This window comes from Macrotis lagotis, chromosome X (genome assembly GCF_037893015.1).
Source record: "Macrotis lagotis isolate mMagLag1 chromosome X, bilby.v1.9.chrom.fasta, whole genome shotgun sequence".
Classification (NCBI taxonomy): Eukaryota; Metazoa; Chordata; class Mammalia; order Peramelemorphia; family Peramelidae; genus Macrotis; species Macrotis lagotis.
The window spans coordinates 672,793,450-672,813,035 of NC_133666.1; the positions used below are offsets into that span (position 1 = coordinate 672,793,450).

At 41.1% G+C, this 19,586-nt stretch overlaps 1 protein-coding gene across 2 annotated transcripts in view; it reads right to left on the reverse strand.

Annotated features, from left to right (window-relative positions):
* Positions 1-19,586, reverse strand: part of TMEM116 (transmembrane protein 116) — a 71,394-nt gene that overhangs the window by 43,275 nt on the left and 8,533 nt on the right. Inside the window, exons 1-3 of one of the 2 annotated variants that reach the window (XM_074205756.1) lie at positions 19,057-19,173; positions 17,215-17,261; positions 16,216-16,279 (exon numbers count right to left, since the gene is read on the reverse strand). In XM_074205756.1, coding sequence (XP_074061857.1) covers positions 16,216-16,279; positions 17,215-17,261; positions 19,057-19,104 — 159 coding nt within the window. In that variant the 5' untranslated portion in view covers positions 19,105-19,173. Of the gene's footprint in view, positions 1-16,215; positions 16,280-17,214; positions 17,262-19,056; positions 19,174-19,586 lie in introns of those variants that run through there. The other variant, XM_074205757.1, reaches the window with a different exon arrangement.

Consider the following 19,586-nt stretch of genomic DNA (forward strand, 5'->3'; position numbering starts at 1 on the left):
TAGAGCACAGGCCCTGGAGTCAGGAGGACCTGAGTTCAAATGTGACCTCAGATATTTAATAATTGCCTAGCTGTGTGGCTTGGGTAAGCCACTTAACCCCATTTGCCTTAAATAAATTTAAAAAAAAGGAAAGGAAGAGAGAAGTTCCATGAGGAAGAGGTAAGGAAGGAAAGCATAGTAGACATAGGGAACACTAGTGCAAAGATGTGAAGGAAGGAGACTCAATATTTATCCCCAGGAAAGATGAGAAGGCCAGGCCAGGCTGGATCACAGAGAGCAAAAAGAGGAATGTTATACAATGATGCTGGAGAGGCAGGTTGGGACCATATTGGTCAGAACTCCTAAAGCTAAAGAGAAAAGGTTATATTTATCCTAGAGGCTATAGGAAAACATTGAAATAGATTGAGCAGGAGCATGAAATGATCAGTTCTGCTCTTGAGGAAGTTTCCTTTATTAGCAGTGTGTAGAATCAACTGAAATCAGAAAGATTGGAGGCAGGGACACAAATTAAGCAGCTGTTGAAATAACATGGATAGGCAACGAGGAAACCGAGGCACAGACAGATAGGTTATTTGTCTAGCCCTAACCTCTCTCTTAAACTCCACTTTTACTTCTCCAACTTCCTATTGGATCTCTCAAACCAGTCATCCCATAGACAACTTAAACTCAATACATCTAAAACTAAATCTATTTCTTTTCTCCCCAGATCCTCCCTTCTTCCTAATTTCCTTTCATTGTTAAGGGCCAAGCCCTCAACTTGCCCAAGGGCCAGAAAGTGAATCAATGGACATTTATTAAGCACCTGCTGAGTATCGGGCAATGTGCACTGGGGAGCTCCCAGTCTGCTAACAAATATGATAAATTGGAAATGATCTTAAGAGGAAATTAGGAAGAGTTAAGAGAGAGATTTATTCATTAAAAATTAATTAATTAAAGAGAATTAGAAAGGGTTGAGAAAGGTTTCCTGAAACCTGAAGGAAGCCAGGAGGCAGAGATGAGGAAAGAGGCATGGGGTGGGGGCAGTGCAAATACTTGGAGTCTGGAGATGGATTGTCTTGACCAAAGGAAGTCACTGTCATGGAATCACAGAGTAAGGAGGAAAAAGAAAGGTATAAGAAGATGGGAAGGAGGCAGGTTATGAGAGGCTTTGAATACTAAACAGAAGCTTTTATATTTTGATCATGGAGGTCATAAGGAGCCACTAGAGTTTATTAAATAGAGTAATAATACTCAGACTTATGCTTTAGGAAGGTCAGATGGACAAATGAGTGAAAGATAGAAGTGGAGGGAGAAATTGGTGGCAGTGTCAGGGGAGAGAAGTGGATTATATAACAGATGCTAAAAAGACAGAATTCTCAAGCTATGGCAACAGATGAGATATAGGGATTGAAAAAGAATGAGGAATCCAGGACCACACTTGGGTTGCTAGTGTGGGTGACTGGGATAATGGTAATACTCTTAACAATGAAAGGAAATTAGGACAAGGGGCAGGTTTGGAGGAAAGATAAAGGGTTTAGTTTCGGACATGTTGAGTTTAAGATGTCTATGGACATGCAGTTCAAGATATCCAACAGGCTAATAGAGAAATGAAAAATGGGGATTGAGAGGTCAGAACTGGAAAAATAGAAATGAGAAGCAACAATATAGAGATGATTATTAAATCTAAGGAAGCTGGTGAGATCACCAAGCTAAATAGTATTGGGGGAGAAGAGGATCCCAGACAGAGCATTTTTTAGAAAATATTCACATTTAGTGGGCATGACTTGGACAAAGATCCAGCAAAGACTACTGAGAAGAAGTAGTTCAACATACAAGAAGAAAACCAGGAAAGAGCAGTGTCATGAAAGATATGAAGTTATCTATATGGAGATGATGAAATCATGGAACTGAATAGGAAAATATATCTCTGAGGGAAACTAAAAAGAGAAGAGAGCTAAGCCTTGGACAATGTCCAAATTAAGGAAATAGAAGAAAAGAACCTAGAGAAAGAAGAGGAACAGAAGAGCCTTTCTCTGTAAAACCAGACAAGCAACCCTATCAAGACAGAAAATGAAATTAGATTACCATGACCTTTAATTGATGAAGCCATGAGCTCATCTCTCTGTGGTCTTTGTTCCCTTTTCTAAATGTCCACGAATCATCCTTTTTATAATGCAGAGTGCTGGACTGATCACAGACTCATCCTCTCTAAGCTAAATATTCACATTCAACCAAAGTGGCAGGGAGACAAAATGAATACTAGAAGAATTAATATCAAGAGGTTCAAGTGTCTCTCTAAGCAGGAACAGTTTGTTGCTAACTTGGAGGGAAAACGGAGCCAACACATCGTTGATAACAGTAGAGCAGAAAAAGAGTGGGCAGCTTTCAGAGATCTGGTGTACAGCACCGCATTTGCTCATCTGGGCCTGAACACTAGCAAACACCAAGACTGGTTTGTTGAAAATGATGGGGAAATACAGAAGCTCCTAAATCAAAAATGAGAACTCCACAGGGTTTGCCAGCAGGATAGTTCATCCATTTCTAAGGCAGCATTTAATTACATTAAAATAAAGTACAGGGGCGGCTAGGTGGCACAGTGAATAGAGCACTGGCCTTGGAGTCAGGAGTACCTGGGTTCAAATCCAGTCTCAGACACTTAATAATTACCTAGCTGTGTGGCCTTGGGCAAGCCACTTAACCCTATTCATTGCCTTGAAAAATCTAAAAAATAAAATAAAATAAAGTACAAATAAAGTTCAGAAAGATGCAGGACTCTTGGTTCAGTAAGAAGACAGAAGAAATTTAATTTTATGCAGATAGTAACAAATCAAAGACACCCTGAAGGCTATTTATGAGTCAAAGACATATGGCACATCTCAACTACTCAGTGCTGATGGATCTACATTGAATTAATGATAGAGACATACATGATCCTAGAGAGATGGGCTGAACACTTCCATAGTATTCATAGAGCTCAGAATGCTCTATCACAGGTTCTTAACAGGCCATTATCAATCAATGCAGAAATCATTTACCTCAAGTTAAAGTCAGTCCCTAGCTGAAGTTCCAATTGAAGAAGAGGTTTTGAATGCCATTAGGCTTTTTTAAAGTGGAAAAGCACCTGGTGCTGATTCTATTCCAGCTGAGATCTACAAAGGTCCATTGCTCATCCAAAAACTGACTGAAATTTTCCAGGTTTTATGGCATAAAGAGGTTATCCCCCAAGAATTCAAAGATGCCTCCATTGTCCATTTCTATAAAGGTGTTGTCCTGTGACAATCACAGGGGTATTGCTTTTTTAATCATTGTTGGTAAGATTCTTGCCAGAGTCCTCAATAGGTTGATCATTAAGCTCCCTGAGAGCCAGTATGGTTTCAGAAAGGGTTAAGGAACAGTTAGAAATTCCAGGAACTAAATAGAGGTCTTTATACAATATTTGTAGATCTGACCAAGGCCTTGGATACCTTCAGTTGTGAGGATTTATGGAAAATTATGTCAAAATTTGGTGGCCCAGAGAAGTTCATCAATATTGTACATCAATTTTATGATGTTTGCCTGGGTTCTGGATAGTGGACGATGCTCTCGAGATTTCCCAGTCACCAATGGAGTAAAGCAAGGATGTGTCCTTGCTCCCATACTTTTTAGCATGATGTTTTCAACTATGTTATCAAATGCCTTCACTGAGGATGAACATGGCCTCAAGGTCAGCTACCACAGTGATGGCAAATTCTTCAAACTGAAAAGGTTACAAGCCAAGACCAAAGTGGAGGGAGTGTTGATGCATGGTCTGTTTGCAGATGATCGTGCCCTCAACGCAGCCTCTGAAGCTGAAGTATGGATCGATTCCCTGTTACTTATGCTCAGTTTGGTCTAATAATACAAAGAAAACCCAGGTGCTCCATCAGCCAGCATCATTACCATACATATGTGGAACCACTGATTACAGCAAATGGAGAAATTCTGAGTCCTGTGGACAAGTTCACTTACCTTGGAAGTGTCCTTTCCAAGGAGGTACACATTGACAATAAGGTTGACACACACATTGCCAGAGCTAGCTCAGTATTTGGGAGACTTCGAAAGTATGGGACAGAAGAGATATTAAACTCACTACCAACCTGAAGGTCTACAGAGCAGTTGTACTGACCCTATTGTTATAAGCCTGTGAAACTTGGACAATCTACCAGCGCCATATCAGGAAACTGAATCACTTCCATTTAAATTTTCTTAGGAAGATTCTGAAGATCACCTGGCAGAAGAAGATTCCAGACACTACCAAGCATTCCAACATTACTATAGAGTCGATGGGCTGGACACATTAGAATACCAGGCGTATACTTGCCCAAAAAATTATTCTATGGAGAACTCACACAAGGGCAAGTGCTCATAAGGGGTCAGAAGAAGCAAGATTGGGACACTCTGAAGATTTCTCTGAAGAACTTTGGAATTGATTGTACAGCATAGGAGACACTGGCACAGGACCACCCAGCATGGCGTGCCATCATCAGTGAGGGGGCTGCGCTCTATGAGGAAGGCAGAATGAAAGCTGCTCAAAGGAAACATGACATCTGTAAGTTTAGAGGACCTGCCCCATATATTCACATGGACTATTTGTGTCCAACCTGTGGTAGAGCATTCTGAGCTCATATTGGTCTGATCAGCGGCAGTCGGACACACTGTCATTTGTCTCAAACATAGTGATGTCATTTTGGTCTTCTTGGAAAATGAAGGACAAGAACCAATGTACTCTAGAATTTGGCCAAGAATTCAAGTCAAGTTTGCTGCCTCTAGTCTGTGGCATTTGCCCTTCTCCAATTCCGCTTTCCCAAGATCTCAACTGCTCTGCTTGGTTTTTAACTTCAAGGAATACCATCTCTCCACCCCCACATCTGCTTCCTTTTGGTATGTTGTCTTCTTTTTTTAGATTGTAAACTCCTTGAAGGCAGGAATTGTCCTTTTTCTTATTCTGCAAGCATTGAAGGTAGGTGTTGAAGGTATTGAAAAATGCTTATTTATTGAATTAAATTACTAAGGAAAGGCCCTTCTCCCCTTGAGATATCATAGTTGTTGAGATATCTTAAAAAAAAGCCATTTCTTTAAAAAATTACTAAGGAAAAATAAATATACACAGAAAATTAAATGCAAGAATTTTTTCCAAACTTGGAAAGTAAACATAATATAAATATGAAATAATTTGGTGAGGAAAGGGTGCTAGCCACTGTGGACCTCAGGAGAGGAGGGAATGACCCATTATGTGCCAAACACTTTCTATTGGTGGTGGCCTTTAACGACTAAACCTCAAGGGAAAGCATGAGATGTATATTGGCATGAGATTAGGGGCACAGCTTAGCCAAAGGTATGTAGATGGGAGATAGAATATTGTATGCACAGCTGAGCCAGTATATATTAAGTATAGAACAGACCTGGAATGGTGGACTAAAGGTAAATTGCCTTCTAGAGAGACTTTAGGTAAGGAGAAATTTCCCAAGAATCCACTACTGAGGGTTACTACCTCAGGAAGTAGTGAGTTCCCAGTCCTTAGAGGTCTTCACCCAAAGGCTTACATGACCATTTTGCAGTGATCCTGTAGAGTTCAATGTTGATCTCTTTGGCTTCTGAGGTTCTTCCAAGTTCTGAAATTCTATAATCCAACATTCTGCTTAAATGAAGACACATAAACCAACATACTGCCTTGTGTTTTGGAACCCACTCAAAGATTTCCATTTTTTTTTTTTTTAGGTTTTTGCTAGGCAATGGGGTTAAGTGACTTGCCCAAGGCCACACAGCTAGACAATTATTGTCTGAAGCCAGATCCAAACTCAGGTCCTCCTGACTCCAGGGCCCATGTTCTATCCACTGTGACACCTAGCTGCCCCAAGATTTCCATTTTTTGTAGACTGCTAAACTATTCTCTTTTTCTTCACCAAAATACTGTGGCAATAAGCAGCATAACTGGATTCTATCTAGTCACCATTTGCTGGAAGAAGGTTGTCCCACCCGTGGAAGAGAGTTTTCCAACCTAGATGGCAATGAAAAAGGGATTTCATGAATGCCTTCCTATTGTGAAGGCATTACAAAGACTCTTTCATCTAGGTTGAAGTTTTCCCACATCATATAATCTCATATAGAATTAGACAGGATTCCAGCCCAAATCAGCCCTGGAAAGAATCTCCAGTGAGATACACCTGGAAGTGATCATCCAGTCTTTGCTGGGAGACCTCCTATTGTGGGGGGGAGCTCACTACTTGCCAAAGCAACTGATTCTAATTTGGGGCACTGATTCATTCAAAGACACCTGATGTGTGCCAGCCACTCTATTAGGCAATGAGAAAGCAAATGCAAAATTCGGTTAGAGTCAGAGGTTCAAATCCCACTTCTGGGACCCTGGTGTAAATCAGTTTACCACTTTAGGTCTCAGTTTCCTTATCTGTAAAACCAGGGGGTTGGACTACATGGCCTCTGGGGTCCCTTCCAGATCCAAATCTATGATTTCATTCTACTGGGGGAGTCATTGTGAGGAAGCTTTTCCTTCTCCTTGGACAAAATCTTTCTCTTTGCAACTTGGCGATGACCTTGGCTGACACCCTCACGTGTCCTCTGGCCTGAGTGAGCCTAGAGAGACAACAAGCAAATTCACAGATACCACTGACCTGTGACAGGCCCCGAGCACACTACTGTTAATAGATGAAAAATTAAAACCAAATAATAAAGTGTAAAAGCTAGAGTAGGGGGTGGAGGGAAGAGGCATCTGTGAGTAAGACTGTGAGTGGTCATTGCTCCAGGAAACAGCTCTGTTTGTCCAGGGAGTTGCTTGGAAGAGAAAAATGTACCAGAAGCTTCAGGCAAGGACAGGAGGGGTGGGGAAAGTGCCTGTCTGTGCTCAGGTGGAAAACCACATACTCTGTAAAGTGGAGATAAGAATCTACCAAACCATCAACAAGTATTTATTGAATTCCAGGGCAAACAGGTGCAAAGAAGGAGAAAACATCGTCAGGAGGGAACATTCTGAAAATATTAAAGAAAACCTTATGTGAAAGCTCAGAATGCAAAAGAATGTTTGCACAGCCCTTTATTTTAAGCTAAGAATAATATTAGACATTGAGAACACAGGGAAGTCTGCATAAATGTGACCCAGCCATGTACATAGGGAGGAGCCATGGCTTGGAAAGGGAGGAAGGGGAGAGGAATGTGGCTGTCCACCCCTTCCCCTTCAACCATTTTATCTGGATGGATTTAGCTACAAATGCAGCATGGTCAAGTTGAAAAATGATTGTGCTTTGAATTGAAGAAGAGGCTAAATCCACCCAGAACTAACCCAAAGACCCTTCTACAGAACATGCCCAAAAAGTGGTCTTCTAAGCTCTGCAGACCTCCAGGGGAGGGACAGTTCCCTCCCTGCCAAGGCAACCCAATTCCACTATGGGAGAATTCCCAATGTGATTGAACTCCATGCTCGTTCTGCTCCTTCGTTTCTGAATGAAAATAAACAAGTCATCATTTCTTCTCCTCTGGTAAATATTTAACTGCCAGGTCCTCTCCAGGGGGAAAGGGTAGGCACTCATGCTTTTACGTTTAATCATATTATGAAAACTTAAGGGTGGTCAGTAGACTTCAGAATGTCTTGATCTAGACAAGAAATAAACCAGGTCTCATTTGTAGTGTTTCTGAGGTGTAAAGGCTCATAATGAAAATTTAACAATCTTAGCTAAACCTGTTGAAACTGGCTCTGGCCCACTCTTGCCTCTGGGGTTCAGGATTTCCATCTATGGAAAGAGAAGATTGGACCAAATGTCCTTTAAGGTAGCATGGTACAATTACTGGCTTTGCAGTCTAAGGAGCTGGGTTCAAATTCTACCTTAGGCAAGTCATTGTCAATTATCCCCCCACCACCACCACCATCCCAGGGCTTAGTTCTCTCATTTGCAAAAGGAGATGACAATACTGACAGGTCCCTAAGGTCTCTTCTAATTCTAGACCTGGGATCCTATGCTCTATCAATGTCTAATCAATCAGCAAGCAATTATTAAACACCTATAAAGTCAGAAAGACTCGTCTTCATGAGTTCCAAAACCACTTCAGACACTTACTAGCTGTGTGACCCTGGGCAAGTCACTCAACCCTGTTGGCCTCAGTTTTCTCATCTGTAATATGAATTGGAGAAGGAACTGGCAAATCAATCCAATAACTTGCCAAGAATACCCCATGAAGACTTAGACACAACTGACAGAAATCAACAAATATCTAGTTTGGGGAAGACAAGGACCAAAGCGGACTAGCCCATGTCCGCAAAGAGTTTGTATTCAACCGGGGGGGAGGGTACAATCTATTCACAAAAAACACAAAATAGTTTTTGTGGGAGAGAGGGATTAACAACTGGGACAAGCAGTAAAGGTATCAAGAAGGAGCTGGGACATGAACTAAGAGGAAATGGTCAGGAGAGAGGGCATGTAAGCAGGGGGAACAGCCAGGACAAAAGTTCAGAGGCTGGAGGTGAGTTTCCATGTTCTGAGATAGAACCTGGAAACGGGGTAAATCAAGGAGAATAATATAAAATAGCAGAATAGTAGACTAGGGGCAAGTTGGGAAGGATTTGTTATCAAAGGATAATAGATTTAGAGTTGGAAGACACTGTAGAAATTCACTGAAGGTAACTTCATTTTACAGATGAGATGAATACTGAGGAGTTAAGTGCCAACTTGCCCTCAGTCAAATGTTGTCTGAGGCAGGATTTGAACCCAGGTCTTCCTGACTCTAAGTCCAATTACATTCCTTCAGGGAGACAAGAGGGAGCCCCTGAAGCTTCTTGAGCAAGGGACTGACAAAATGACTTTGAAACCATGTCCCGTGTGCATTAAGAATGTCATATTGGTGATTAATATAGATCTATGTTTAGAATACATGTATAGCCTATTAAATTAGATTGCTTTCTGTCAGGGGAGACGGAAGGGAAGGGAGGGATGGAGAATAATGTGAAACTCAAAATCCTGCCAAAAAATGAATGCTGAAAACTACACTGCATGTAGATGGAAAAATAAACAAATTAAATATCAAAAAAAAAAAAAAGAATCTCATATTGGCAGCTATGTGGTAGAGAGATTAGAGAGAGGAGAGGCTAAGAGAGGCTATGAGACCAATTTATAGGCTATTGAAATAATCTAGGCAAGAAATGATGTGGGTCAGAACAAGAAGGTTTAGGGGGCAGCTAGGTGGCACAATAAATAGAACACAGGCCCTGAGTTCAAATCCAGCCTCAGTCATGTAATAATTACCTAGCTGTGGTAAGTCACTTAACCCTATTGCCTTGAAAAAAACTAAAAAAAAAACCCCAAACAAACAAACAAACAAAAAGAACAAGAAGGGTTACAGTGTGTGTGTAGAAAGAGAGCTACAGAAATATTGGGGAAGTAAAATCAACAAGACTTGGCAACTCCTCACAATGAAGTAAGGAAACGGGAAACATGCCTGACTCCTAGGTTGGAAATCTGGAGGGGGTCTTAAATAAAAAAAGGATTCTGTTTTGCCTTTGTTAAGTTTGGACACTTCTAGTAATTCATTGAGAAGACAGACTCAATGAGTTCTTGGAGATTTAAAATTGGAACTTGGGAAGGAAATGAAAACTGGGTATGAGGAACCGAATGATGAGGAAAATTGAATGCGGAGCTGGTGGAGAGGAGGGGGAGACAGGATAGTCCACCAATGCATAGAGGGTTGAGGCATAGACAGTGAACCTACAAATGAGACTGACGATGAAAGTTCAGACATGGTAGGAAAAAGAATCATAACAGAATAAGGTCATGGAAAGCCAGCCAGGAGGAGAGACGGGTCAAGAGGGCTAAACAGAAGTCAAGAAGACTGAGAAAAAAGTCTTTGGATTTAGCAATAAAGACATCCTTGGTCACCTGTCAGAGAGTAATTTCAGCTGAATAGTGGAAATAAAAGCCAGATTGCAAAGAATTGAGAAATAGGAAGTGAGAAAGGGTGAGTAGAAACCACAAAGGTAGACAAATTGTTCTAGGATCATAGAACCATCGGTTTAGAGTTGGAAGGATCTGAGAGGTCATCTGATCAAACTTCATTTCATTTTAGAGGAAACAGAGATACAGATTAAATCCAATGACTTCTCCAAGCTCCTAGAGGTAGTAAATAGCAACGGTAAAATTAAAACCCATGTCCACTGTCTCCAATTCCAGCCCCCCAGCTGGCTGTGAAAGGAAGGGTTAGGCACAACGGCAGCTTGAAGGAATCCAGTGAAATTATTTAGCAGGATAGAGGAGACTTGAAAGTAGTCATGTGCAGTAAGGAAGGAGTCAGTAGATAAGGAGAGACTGAAAATTAGCTAAGAAAGAAGCATGGGTTACCTCTGAGAATTGCGTTCTCTTTAAGGATATGATTTCTCTCTCATCACACCCAATTTGGATCGAGGTACAACATGGAAACAAAGTAAAGACCAACGGAGTGCTATCTGTGGGGTGGGGGTGGGGGGAGGGAAGCAAGATTGGGGGGAAAACTGTAAAACTCAAATAATATCTTTAATAAAAATTTAAAAAAAAGGATGGAAGGGACAAGCTAGAGGAAGAAAAGAGAAACAATGAGATCAAAAACACAAACAGACAAGCAGCCATTGGCAAGGAGAAGGATAATCCTTTCCCCTGAGATTGAAGTAAAGGAAGAGAGAACGGAGACATATTGAGAGAATCAGAAATTGGGGACAGGAAAGAGCTCCCAATGAATGGCTTTCATCTTTTCAGTGAACCAGAGATCCTCTGCCAATTAGCAGGTAGGAGAAGGTGTGGAGAGGGCTTGGGAACAAAGGAGATGATTTAGGAGTTTCTAGCTGCTCAACATCCTGTTTGTTTTTGGTGTTCAAGCAGCTTGGGAGACATGGAGTTAAATGTCCTGTCACCTTCTTCCTTTCCTCCAGACATTAAGTCCTACGGCCCTACCTAATTCTTGAAAAATTCCCAATCTAGGATTCATTTTTCTTTAATGAAGGTGGGACCTTAGAGACAATCAAAGGAGACAACTAAAGTGAAGGTCTAACCTTCATCCTCATTAAGCTCCAGTGGCTTCCAATTTCATCTAGGAGCAAATAGAAACACCTTCATTGGTCATTCAAAACTCTTCACGGCCTGGTCAAAACTACCTTTCCAAGCCCTTCTTTCCTGCTTCTATGGTTCATTCAAACTGTTCTTCATACAGATTTCTTCCTCACTCAGGACACATCTCCCTTCTCCAAGACTTTGCACTGACCGTTCCCCCTGCCTGAAATGCCATCTCCCATCTTTGAATTCCTAGTTTTCTTCAATATGCATATAAAGAGTTGTCTCCTACATGATCCTTATCTGATTCCCCTTTCCAACCAGGAATCCCCTCCATTTCATTATATCTATTTTGTATATATCTATATATGTAAATGTTGCATCTTTTGGTTAGATTATAAATTCCTAGAACTGTTTCTTTAGAGTATTTTTGTCCCCAGAATCAAGCAGTGCTTGGAGCCTAGTGGCACTTAATAAATGCTTGCTGAAGGTTAGTTTTCCCCCTCCCTGGGAGGGGAAAGAAAAATAGATGTTTGATTTTTGGAAACAAACATTTTTTTATATGTTTATTGACTGATTGAATCCAATCTCTTCGCTTTTCAGAATTGGAAACTGATGTCCAGAAAAGTAAGAAGACACAAAGAAAATACAAAACAGAAATCTCATCCTCTTACATTTTACAATCCAACGGAAGGAACAGAACCATAAACATGCCAAATAAACAAACAAGCTGTTCACAGTTGAGGCAGCAAAGATTCAAATCCAGGTCATTGATTGGTACCTCTTTAGTCTCAGCCTTAGGCTCACACTGGATCAGAAGGTCAATGTTCCCTCTTTACTCCAGGAGAGCACTTCAGCCTTCCCTGAATCACACTTGCACAGTCTTTGACCCACACCAAGACTCAGATTCTCACAATGGAAACAAAAATTAGGGAAGTTTGAGTCAGCGCTCATCAGAGTCAATCATTAACTGAAGGGAGTAGAAGATTCCTCTATGCTAGGATCATTTTCTGGTCCCCCAATTCCAATGGATCTTCCATAGAAGTTCCCCTTGAAGTTGTCAACAGAGCCTTCATTGATAGCTCTGACGTATCACTCTCCAAGCTCCATACCTTCCCATGGCTCCCTATTACCTCTAAGATAAGATGTGATCATCTGTTTGGCAGTAAAAACCTTTCTTGACTAGACTCCAGCCTCTGTGCCAGCAACACAGTAGAGGATGGCATCAAAGTCTCTAAGTCCAACCTCTGCCATCTACCAACAGTTGTGACCCTGGGCAAATTACTTAACCTTTCTCAAAATGTAAGCCAGGGGGACATGGAGGTTCCCAAAGACCTTTCCAAGGTGTCCATAAAGTCAAAACTATTTTCATAATAGTTTTACTTTTTACTTCTAATATGGTAACTATTGAAAGGTTTACTCTACATACACCAAAAAAATGTTCTTTAGAGTCCTCGATAATATTTAAAGGTATAAAGAGATCCAGAGAAGAACAAATTTGAGAAATGCTGCTCCAAGTCAGTAAATTGCATAAAATATGGCAACCAGCACTGGTAGAGGGAGCTTCTTCACCAAGTTTCTTATTCCAGGAAAACAACAGGTCCAGTCCCTTTTCCTGTCCCCAACATAATTCTGCCATAACCTTCCAATCTGTTTTCCTACTCCTCCTCCAAGTGACCTCTGCATTACAGGAAAATTGGCTTTTCACCTAACATTCCATCTGTCGCTATCCCTTGCTTTGCAGAGACTGGCCTCCATCCCCAGAATGTTCTCCTTCCTCACTTCTACCCAGAGTGTCATGACACACAAACACCAGCCCCCTCCTCCTCCATGAGCTCTTTGCTGATCCCACTTGTCCATAGGCCCCTCTACCCACCCTGGACACCCAAGGTCAGTCAGGTGGTACAGAGGAGAAAGTTCAAGGCCTGGAGTTCAAATGCAGACTCAGATACTTCCTAGCTGTATGACTCTGGCTAAGTCACTTTGTCCTGTTGCCTCAGTTTTCTTATCTGTATATCTGATATCCAAAAAGTGAATTATCCTTCTGTGCACTTTTCTATAGAGTATGCCTTTTCATTCAAATTATTTTGAAAGTTTAATTTCTCTTTTGGATGCCATATCATTACTTTGTTCTTTATATAACTAAACTAGCTGCTATAATTATTGTATAACCTTTACAATTTTTTGCATCTATTTGTGTTTGTACAAATCAATCCTTGAAGCTCAAAAGCTATTAAAATAAGCCCTTCAGCAGACCACTTATTTTAGATCCAAGCAAGCAGTGTTGATTCTTGGCTCTGGAAGTTTTTGGCTTCTGTCTACTATGACATTACTCTTTAATAGAATTAGCCATTGTGGCACTTTTTTTTTCACATCAGTTTCCTTTTTAGGAAATCAAGAAACCCAATGGTTATAATTTAAATGCTTCTAATAACTGTTCTGGTATATATTATAATGGTAAGAAGAGGAAAATGTCCAGAAGAAACTGACATTGATCAAGGAACAGATCACATCTACTCATAAAATGAGACCTGTCCCTCCTTCCCCAATTTTCAGCCTAGAATTAACACTCTGGTTCCTGGAAGCAGGGAGTGGGGAGAAGAGAGAATTTTATTTTGGAGATTGTTGTTTGGACTACAAAAAAATTGTTGGCACTCACTCCTTTTAGTAGGACTGCTATTTCTCAAATTTTTATTAAGAAGAACTGAAAGGCTTCCTTTGTGATGTTTGGATTTTTTGTTTTGTTTTGTTTTAAGGAACTTGCTGTCAACTAATGACTGACAAATTATTTTCAAGCACATGTGTCCATTTCTTCCCCTCTGCACCCGTTACCCCCATTGGAAATCTTTTTGATTTCTTCCATTATGTCTGCAGCCTTTATTCTCTGATCTTTATCTTACTTTCTCTTAGAAAGGTTAATTGTTGATATGGTGGGGGAGTGAATCTGTTTTAAATGTAAGTTGTCATAATGAACTGTGATCATACATCTTCCTCTTGATATATTAATCGAGTAGCATGTATATGAAAAACCACTAAGACACATTAAAAAGACTGATTTTTTTCTCAAAAAAAAAAAAAGAATTCTAGATTTCATTGACCTAGGGTACCTCCACCTATAGCATGTGAGATGGTCTTTAAGACCATCTCATGCTCCTGAAGCCAGCATAATAATAAGTCTCTTAACTTAGCAAGACTGGTCCTTGAATCTTAGTCTATCTCTGGGTCAAAAGTCCATTCATTACACATTAGCTTAAATTCTTAAAAAGTTTTTCCTTTTTTCAAGTGTCAATTCATTGTCATTCAATCTTTTTAGTCATATGCAACTCGTTATGAACCCATCTGGGGTATTCTTGGCAAAAAACACTGAAGTGACTTGCCATTTCCTTCTCTAGCTCATATTATAGATGAAGATGCTGAGGTAAACAGTATTAAGTGACTTGCCCAGGGTCACACAACTAGGAAGTGTCTGAAGCTGGATTTGAACTCATGAAGTTGAGTCTCTCTCTCTGACTCCAGGCTCAGAATTCTACCTCTAACTACTCAAGGCCCAGTTTGTCTCTCTGCAACTTCCACCCCTCATTCTCCTCATTAGTTAACTAGAATCATAAAGTATCATGATGCAAAGGAGAGAATGCTAGACTCAGGGTCAGAGGACCAGGGTTCAAATCCCAGCTCTGCCACTTATGTGAGGCAGAAACTGAGCCCAGGCCTCCCAGTAAGGCCACATGCTATGGTGGCTAGAGCAATGGCTTTGGCATCAGAGGTTATGGGTTTAAATTCAGCTTCCACTGTATGATTTAGGGAAGCAATAATGACAACAAAAATAATGGTGAATTTTGCATAGTATTTTAAAGTCTAAAAGCTGATGTGATTGATACATTACTTCATTTGAGCCCCACAATAAAGGAATATCACCTTGTGGGTGACGGGTACCACCTCCCTCCCATCTCTTTTCCACTCTTTTTGTTTCTCCATTAAAGTTCCTTGACAGCAGAGATTGCTTATGCCCTAACACCATGTGTTTTGCATATAGTAGGTGTTAAATAATGATTTATTGTCTCTGGCTCAGGAAACTGAGACTCAGAAGGATCACATAGCTAAGTGTCTCCAGCAAAATTGAGACTCAAGTTTTCCCAATTCCCACCCTTTAGCTTTATTCATTATACCACCACTGTTCCTCTGGTTGAATGACCTTAAATGCGCCTTATTTTCCCCCTTTGTAGAATGAAGGAGTTGGGCCAAACGGCCTCTGATCTTCCTTCCTGCTCGGAGTCAATATCCTGATGGGTTTGAGCTGGAAAAGATCTAAGAGCTTATCTGGTCCAATTCCCTCATTTAACAGATGAGCCTCATAAGTTGGTGACTTTTCCCAGGATCATGCAGCCAGAACATTAGTAGAACTGGGGTTCTAACTCCATCCAAAGCTTGTGCTACCCTTCCAGGGGGGGGGGCAGTATATAAAGACAGGTTTTAAGAAAGTAAAAAAAAATGCTATAAGAATAGGAGCCATTTTTACCTAGCTGGGTGACCTTGGGCAAGTCACTTAACCCCATTGCCTTGCAAAAATAAAAATAAAAATTTTTTTAAAATTTTAATAAAGAATATGAGCCATTTTATTGTTAGTAATATTATTGTTCTTCTAATGTTCTTCTTGAGTTGTTTGGGCAAGCTGGTCTGCATGTGCATCCGAACAGGAGGTAGATTCTTCCTCATCCTCATCAGGAATGACAAAGGACTCTGGATATCATGGGTGCCACATCATTAGCACGAACATGAACCAACTAACAAGCTGACTGCACACACAAGTATGCGTATCTGCTTATTGCTGCCAGTTGACCTTAAGCAAGTAACTTAATCTTCCTAGGCAGCTAGGTTTCCTTGTGAGCACTAGACCTGTGTTCTAATCCTGCCTCATGATTCCTCGGGAAGCCTGCCCCACTTAAATTCTGTCAGTCTCAGTTTCCTCATTGAAAAATTGAGATAATAAAAACATTGACTTCCTAGGGTTGTCGTGAAGATAAGATGAAATGCTTTTATCAAAGCATTAGCTAGCTAGCTCAGTTCCCTCATCTGTAAAAACAAGATGATTAGACTAGAGGATCTTTGAAGTTCCTTCCATGCCTAGCTTTATAGTCTTATTATTCTAAAAGCTCAATCATGAAAACACCCAGAACCCAAACAAAGGGAGAGACTCACTTACCTCTGGGGATTTCATTATGTTCTGGAAGATAGTATAAGCAATAATTGAACTGGATCCTATAATGCTGAAGAGAAGAGAAGAAAGCAGCCATTCATTAATCAAGGCTGTTTTAAAGGCAATGGTCATTTGTTCCCTGAGGACTAATGAAGAAACACATTTTCCCCCTCTGAGCAAAAAAAGGTAGAGTGTTACAGGGGCAGAATGTTATATATACTTTCAGAGGCATGTACTGTATGGTTAGATTTCCTTTACTGTTTTCCTTTGTTACAAGAGAGAATTCTAGGTGGAAGTGAGGCTATGACCAATCCATAAACCACAAAAGGCAATAATAAAGATTTTGGTTAAAAGGCAGCTAATTCAAAATAGACTAGGTGGCCTTGTTTAGTCATCAAGGATGAATTTAGGGAGATTTTACAGGAAATTGACTAGATCACTGAATTTGGAACCAAAAGGACCTGGTTTTGAATCCCACTTCAGACACTTAAAAAAAACTGTTTCCTTGGGCAAGTCATAACCTCAAATGATGGGGTTGGGCAAGACTCCTCCCAAGACCTTCCCTCTAGCTCTAGATTTATGACATTCTGCTCCCATTATACAATTCATTACTTAGTCGAACCTTCGTCTGCCCCAGTTTCTTCATCTATAAAATGGGAATGGGAATGGGAATAATAGCAACACTCTCCCAAGATTGTTGTGAGGTTGTAAATCAAATGGACCCACAAATCTGATCTCCCTATTTTAGCCTATGCTTTAAATATCTCTGCTAATACTTTGAACGTCAACCATTTCATTTAGGGACGGGGGGAAAGTCTCAACTCGATTGCATCATGCTTTAGTTTCAAGATGTCATTAGGGGAAAGAGCGCTAAACCTGTCTGAAGGGAAGAACATTACACTGATGCAGGGAAAATAAAAAAGACAAAACCAGCCAGAGTTGGGGCTGTGGATTTGCTCAGCCTTATTCTGACTGCTCTACCTCAGCCAGGTGAAACGCACGTACCTGAGGGTAGCCATGATGAACTGTATCCATTGTATCGAATAAAAGACCTGGGTAGAGAGAGAAAAGGAGAAAGGAGAAATAAGAAAATGAGTTTTTCATTTAAAAAAGAATCTGAGAATTGGAAAGGGCTTTGGAGGCTTCTCATCCAACCTCTTCATAGGTCAGATATAGAAACTGAGGTCCAAGGAGGTTATCTCAGATCCGAAGCTGGGAGGGACTTTAGAAGTCCTCCTAGTCCAATCGCTCATGTTACATATGAGAAAACTGAGGCCCAGGGAATTGAAGTAACTTGCCAAGGATCATTGGGTCAGAGCTCCAAGGTACTAGTTCTTAATCTGGAGTCTGTGAATTTGTCTTTTTAATATTTCATAATAATTTATTTAATATTAATAAATGATATTTTTTAAATGTATTGTTTTTATAATATTTTATAACTGTGAATTTGTCTTTTTAATATTTTTAACATTTTTATAATACTTCCATGTATTTTATTTTATGTATTTAACAAAAAGATTTTGAGAAGGGGTTCATAGGTTTCACTACACTGCCAAAAGGGTGTATGACTCAAAAAAGGTTAAGAATTCTTGCTTGAAATAACTTTAGAAGCCATCTAGTTCCACCCTTTCATCTTAGAGATGAGGAAAATGAAAAAGGGTTCAGTGATTTCCTCAAAGTCATATAAGACAGCAAGAGGGCTGAACTAAGATTTGAACCCAAGTCCTTTGACCCCACCACCGGAGCTGCTTCCAATTTCACTTAAATGTTTTAATCTGAGTAGCACACAGTTCAAATCTGACCTCTGACACATCCTAGCTATGTGACCTTGGACAAGTCCCTGTTTGCCTCAGTTTCCTCATCTGTAAAATGAACTGGAGAAAGAAATGACAAACCACTCCAGTATCCTCACTGAGAAATTCCCAAATGGGGGCATGAAGAATTGAACATGAATGGAATGCCTCAACAATTACAAGAAGTTGGGGAGGGAGAGCATGAGGAGTTATGAGATCAGTACAAGTTTCTGGTAAAACATGGTTCTCGGTTTGGTTCTTTAAAACGCCATAGCAAATGAAGACCAAATGGGAGAAGGGATGGGGAGAAGAAAGTGAACAGAGCAGAGGTGTGGAGAATAGCTGCTAAGGCAGGGGGTTCACTGCGCCCACAGCCAAAGTCCTAACACGCCAGTGGAGGGATAGGATGACCTCATTACTTCAGAACACTCAAATTCCTGGATCCCCTTCAGGGCTCCTATTTATGCCTATGAGATGGGGAAGGAAAACATGAAGAATGGGGGGAATGAAAGAGGGGAAAATGAGTGAGACCCGAATAGAAGGCAAGGGGGAAAGAGACAAAGAGGTATGCTAGATGAGGGAGAGAGACAGAGGAGAGGCAGAGATACAGGGAGGGAGAGAGAGGCAGCTGGAGAGGAGAGAGAGGTAGAAGCCGAGAGAGAGAGAGAGAGAGAGAGAGAGAGAGAGAGAGAGAGAGAGAGAGAGAGAAAGAGAGGAAGGAGAGATAGGGAGATAGAGAAACAGAGACAGAGGAGAGGAGAGATGGGACAAGAGTAGATGTAGGGGAGGAGAGACAAGAAAAGAAGTGTGAGACCACTAGAAAGAAAGATGAAAAAGAACGGAGAGGAGGGGAATGTGTGGGGCTGTGCCCCTGAATAGAGTTCAATGACCAAATCACCAAAGGACTTCAGGGAGGGGAGAGAATAGAAGAATGTAGGAAAATGGGAAATAAAGGGGGGGGTGCCCAGAAAGAGTAGTAGAGGACAGGAAGAAAAGGGAGAAGGAAAAGAGGAGAGGGCTAGCCCTTCCCCAGGGGTCCCCAAGATGTCCTTACCAAGTCCCATTTGTCTTCCAGGTAGCTGGCCTCAGACGGGAGGGCCATGGGGCCCCAGGTCCCAGTGATTCCCTGAACAAGCTCCCCGGACTCAGTCCTGGAGCCTCTGTCAGATGACTCCACCCTTAACCCAGCCCCCCGAGAGCTCCTCCCCTGCCCAACCCCCCAGGCTCTTTGAGGTCCAGGAGGGAGTGTGGAGGAAAGGGAAGGAGGAAGGCCCAGGTAAACCTATTTTCACTGACACCCAGCAGAGTGGAATTGTTCTGTGTCCTCCACATTAGTCCGTCTAACATCCTTCACTTTACAGATAAAGAGACTGAGGTCCAGGGTGGATCTCACAATTCACCCAAAGAATGAATCTGTAAGAACAAGGGAGAATAAAGACTCAGAGGATGAGAGGGATGGAAAATAGTGAGAAGAGTGAGAGCAGGAGAGGGAAAAAGGACTGGGTTAAAGGGATACGGAACAGGGAATAACAGGAGACGAGCTGAACGAAGAGAGAAAATGAAGAGAACATCATAAGGCAGGGG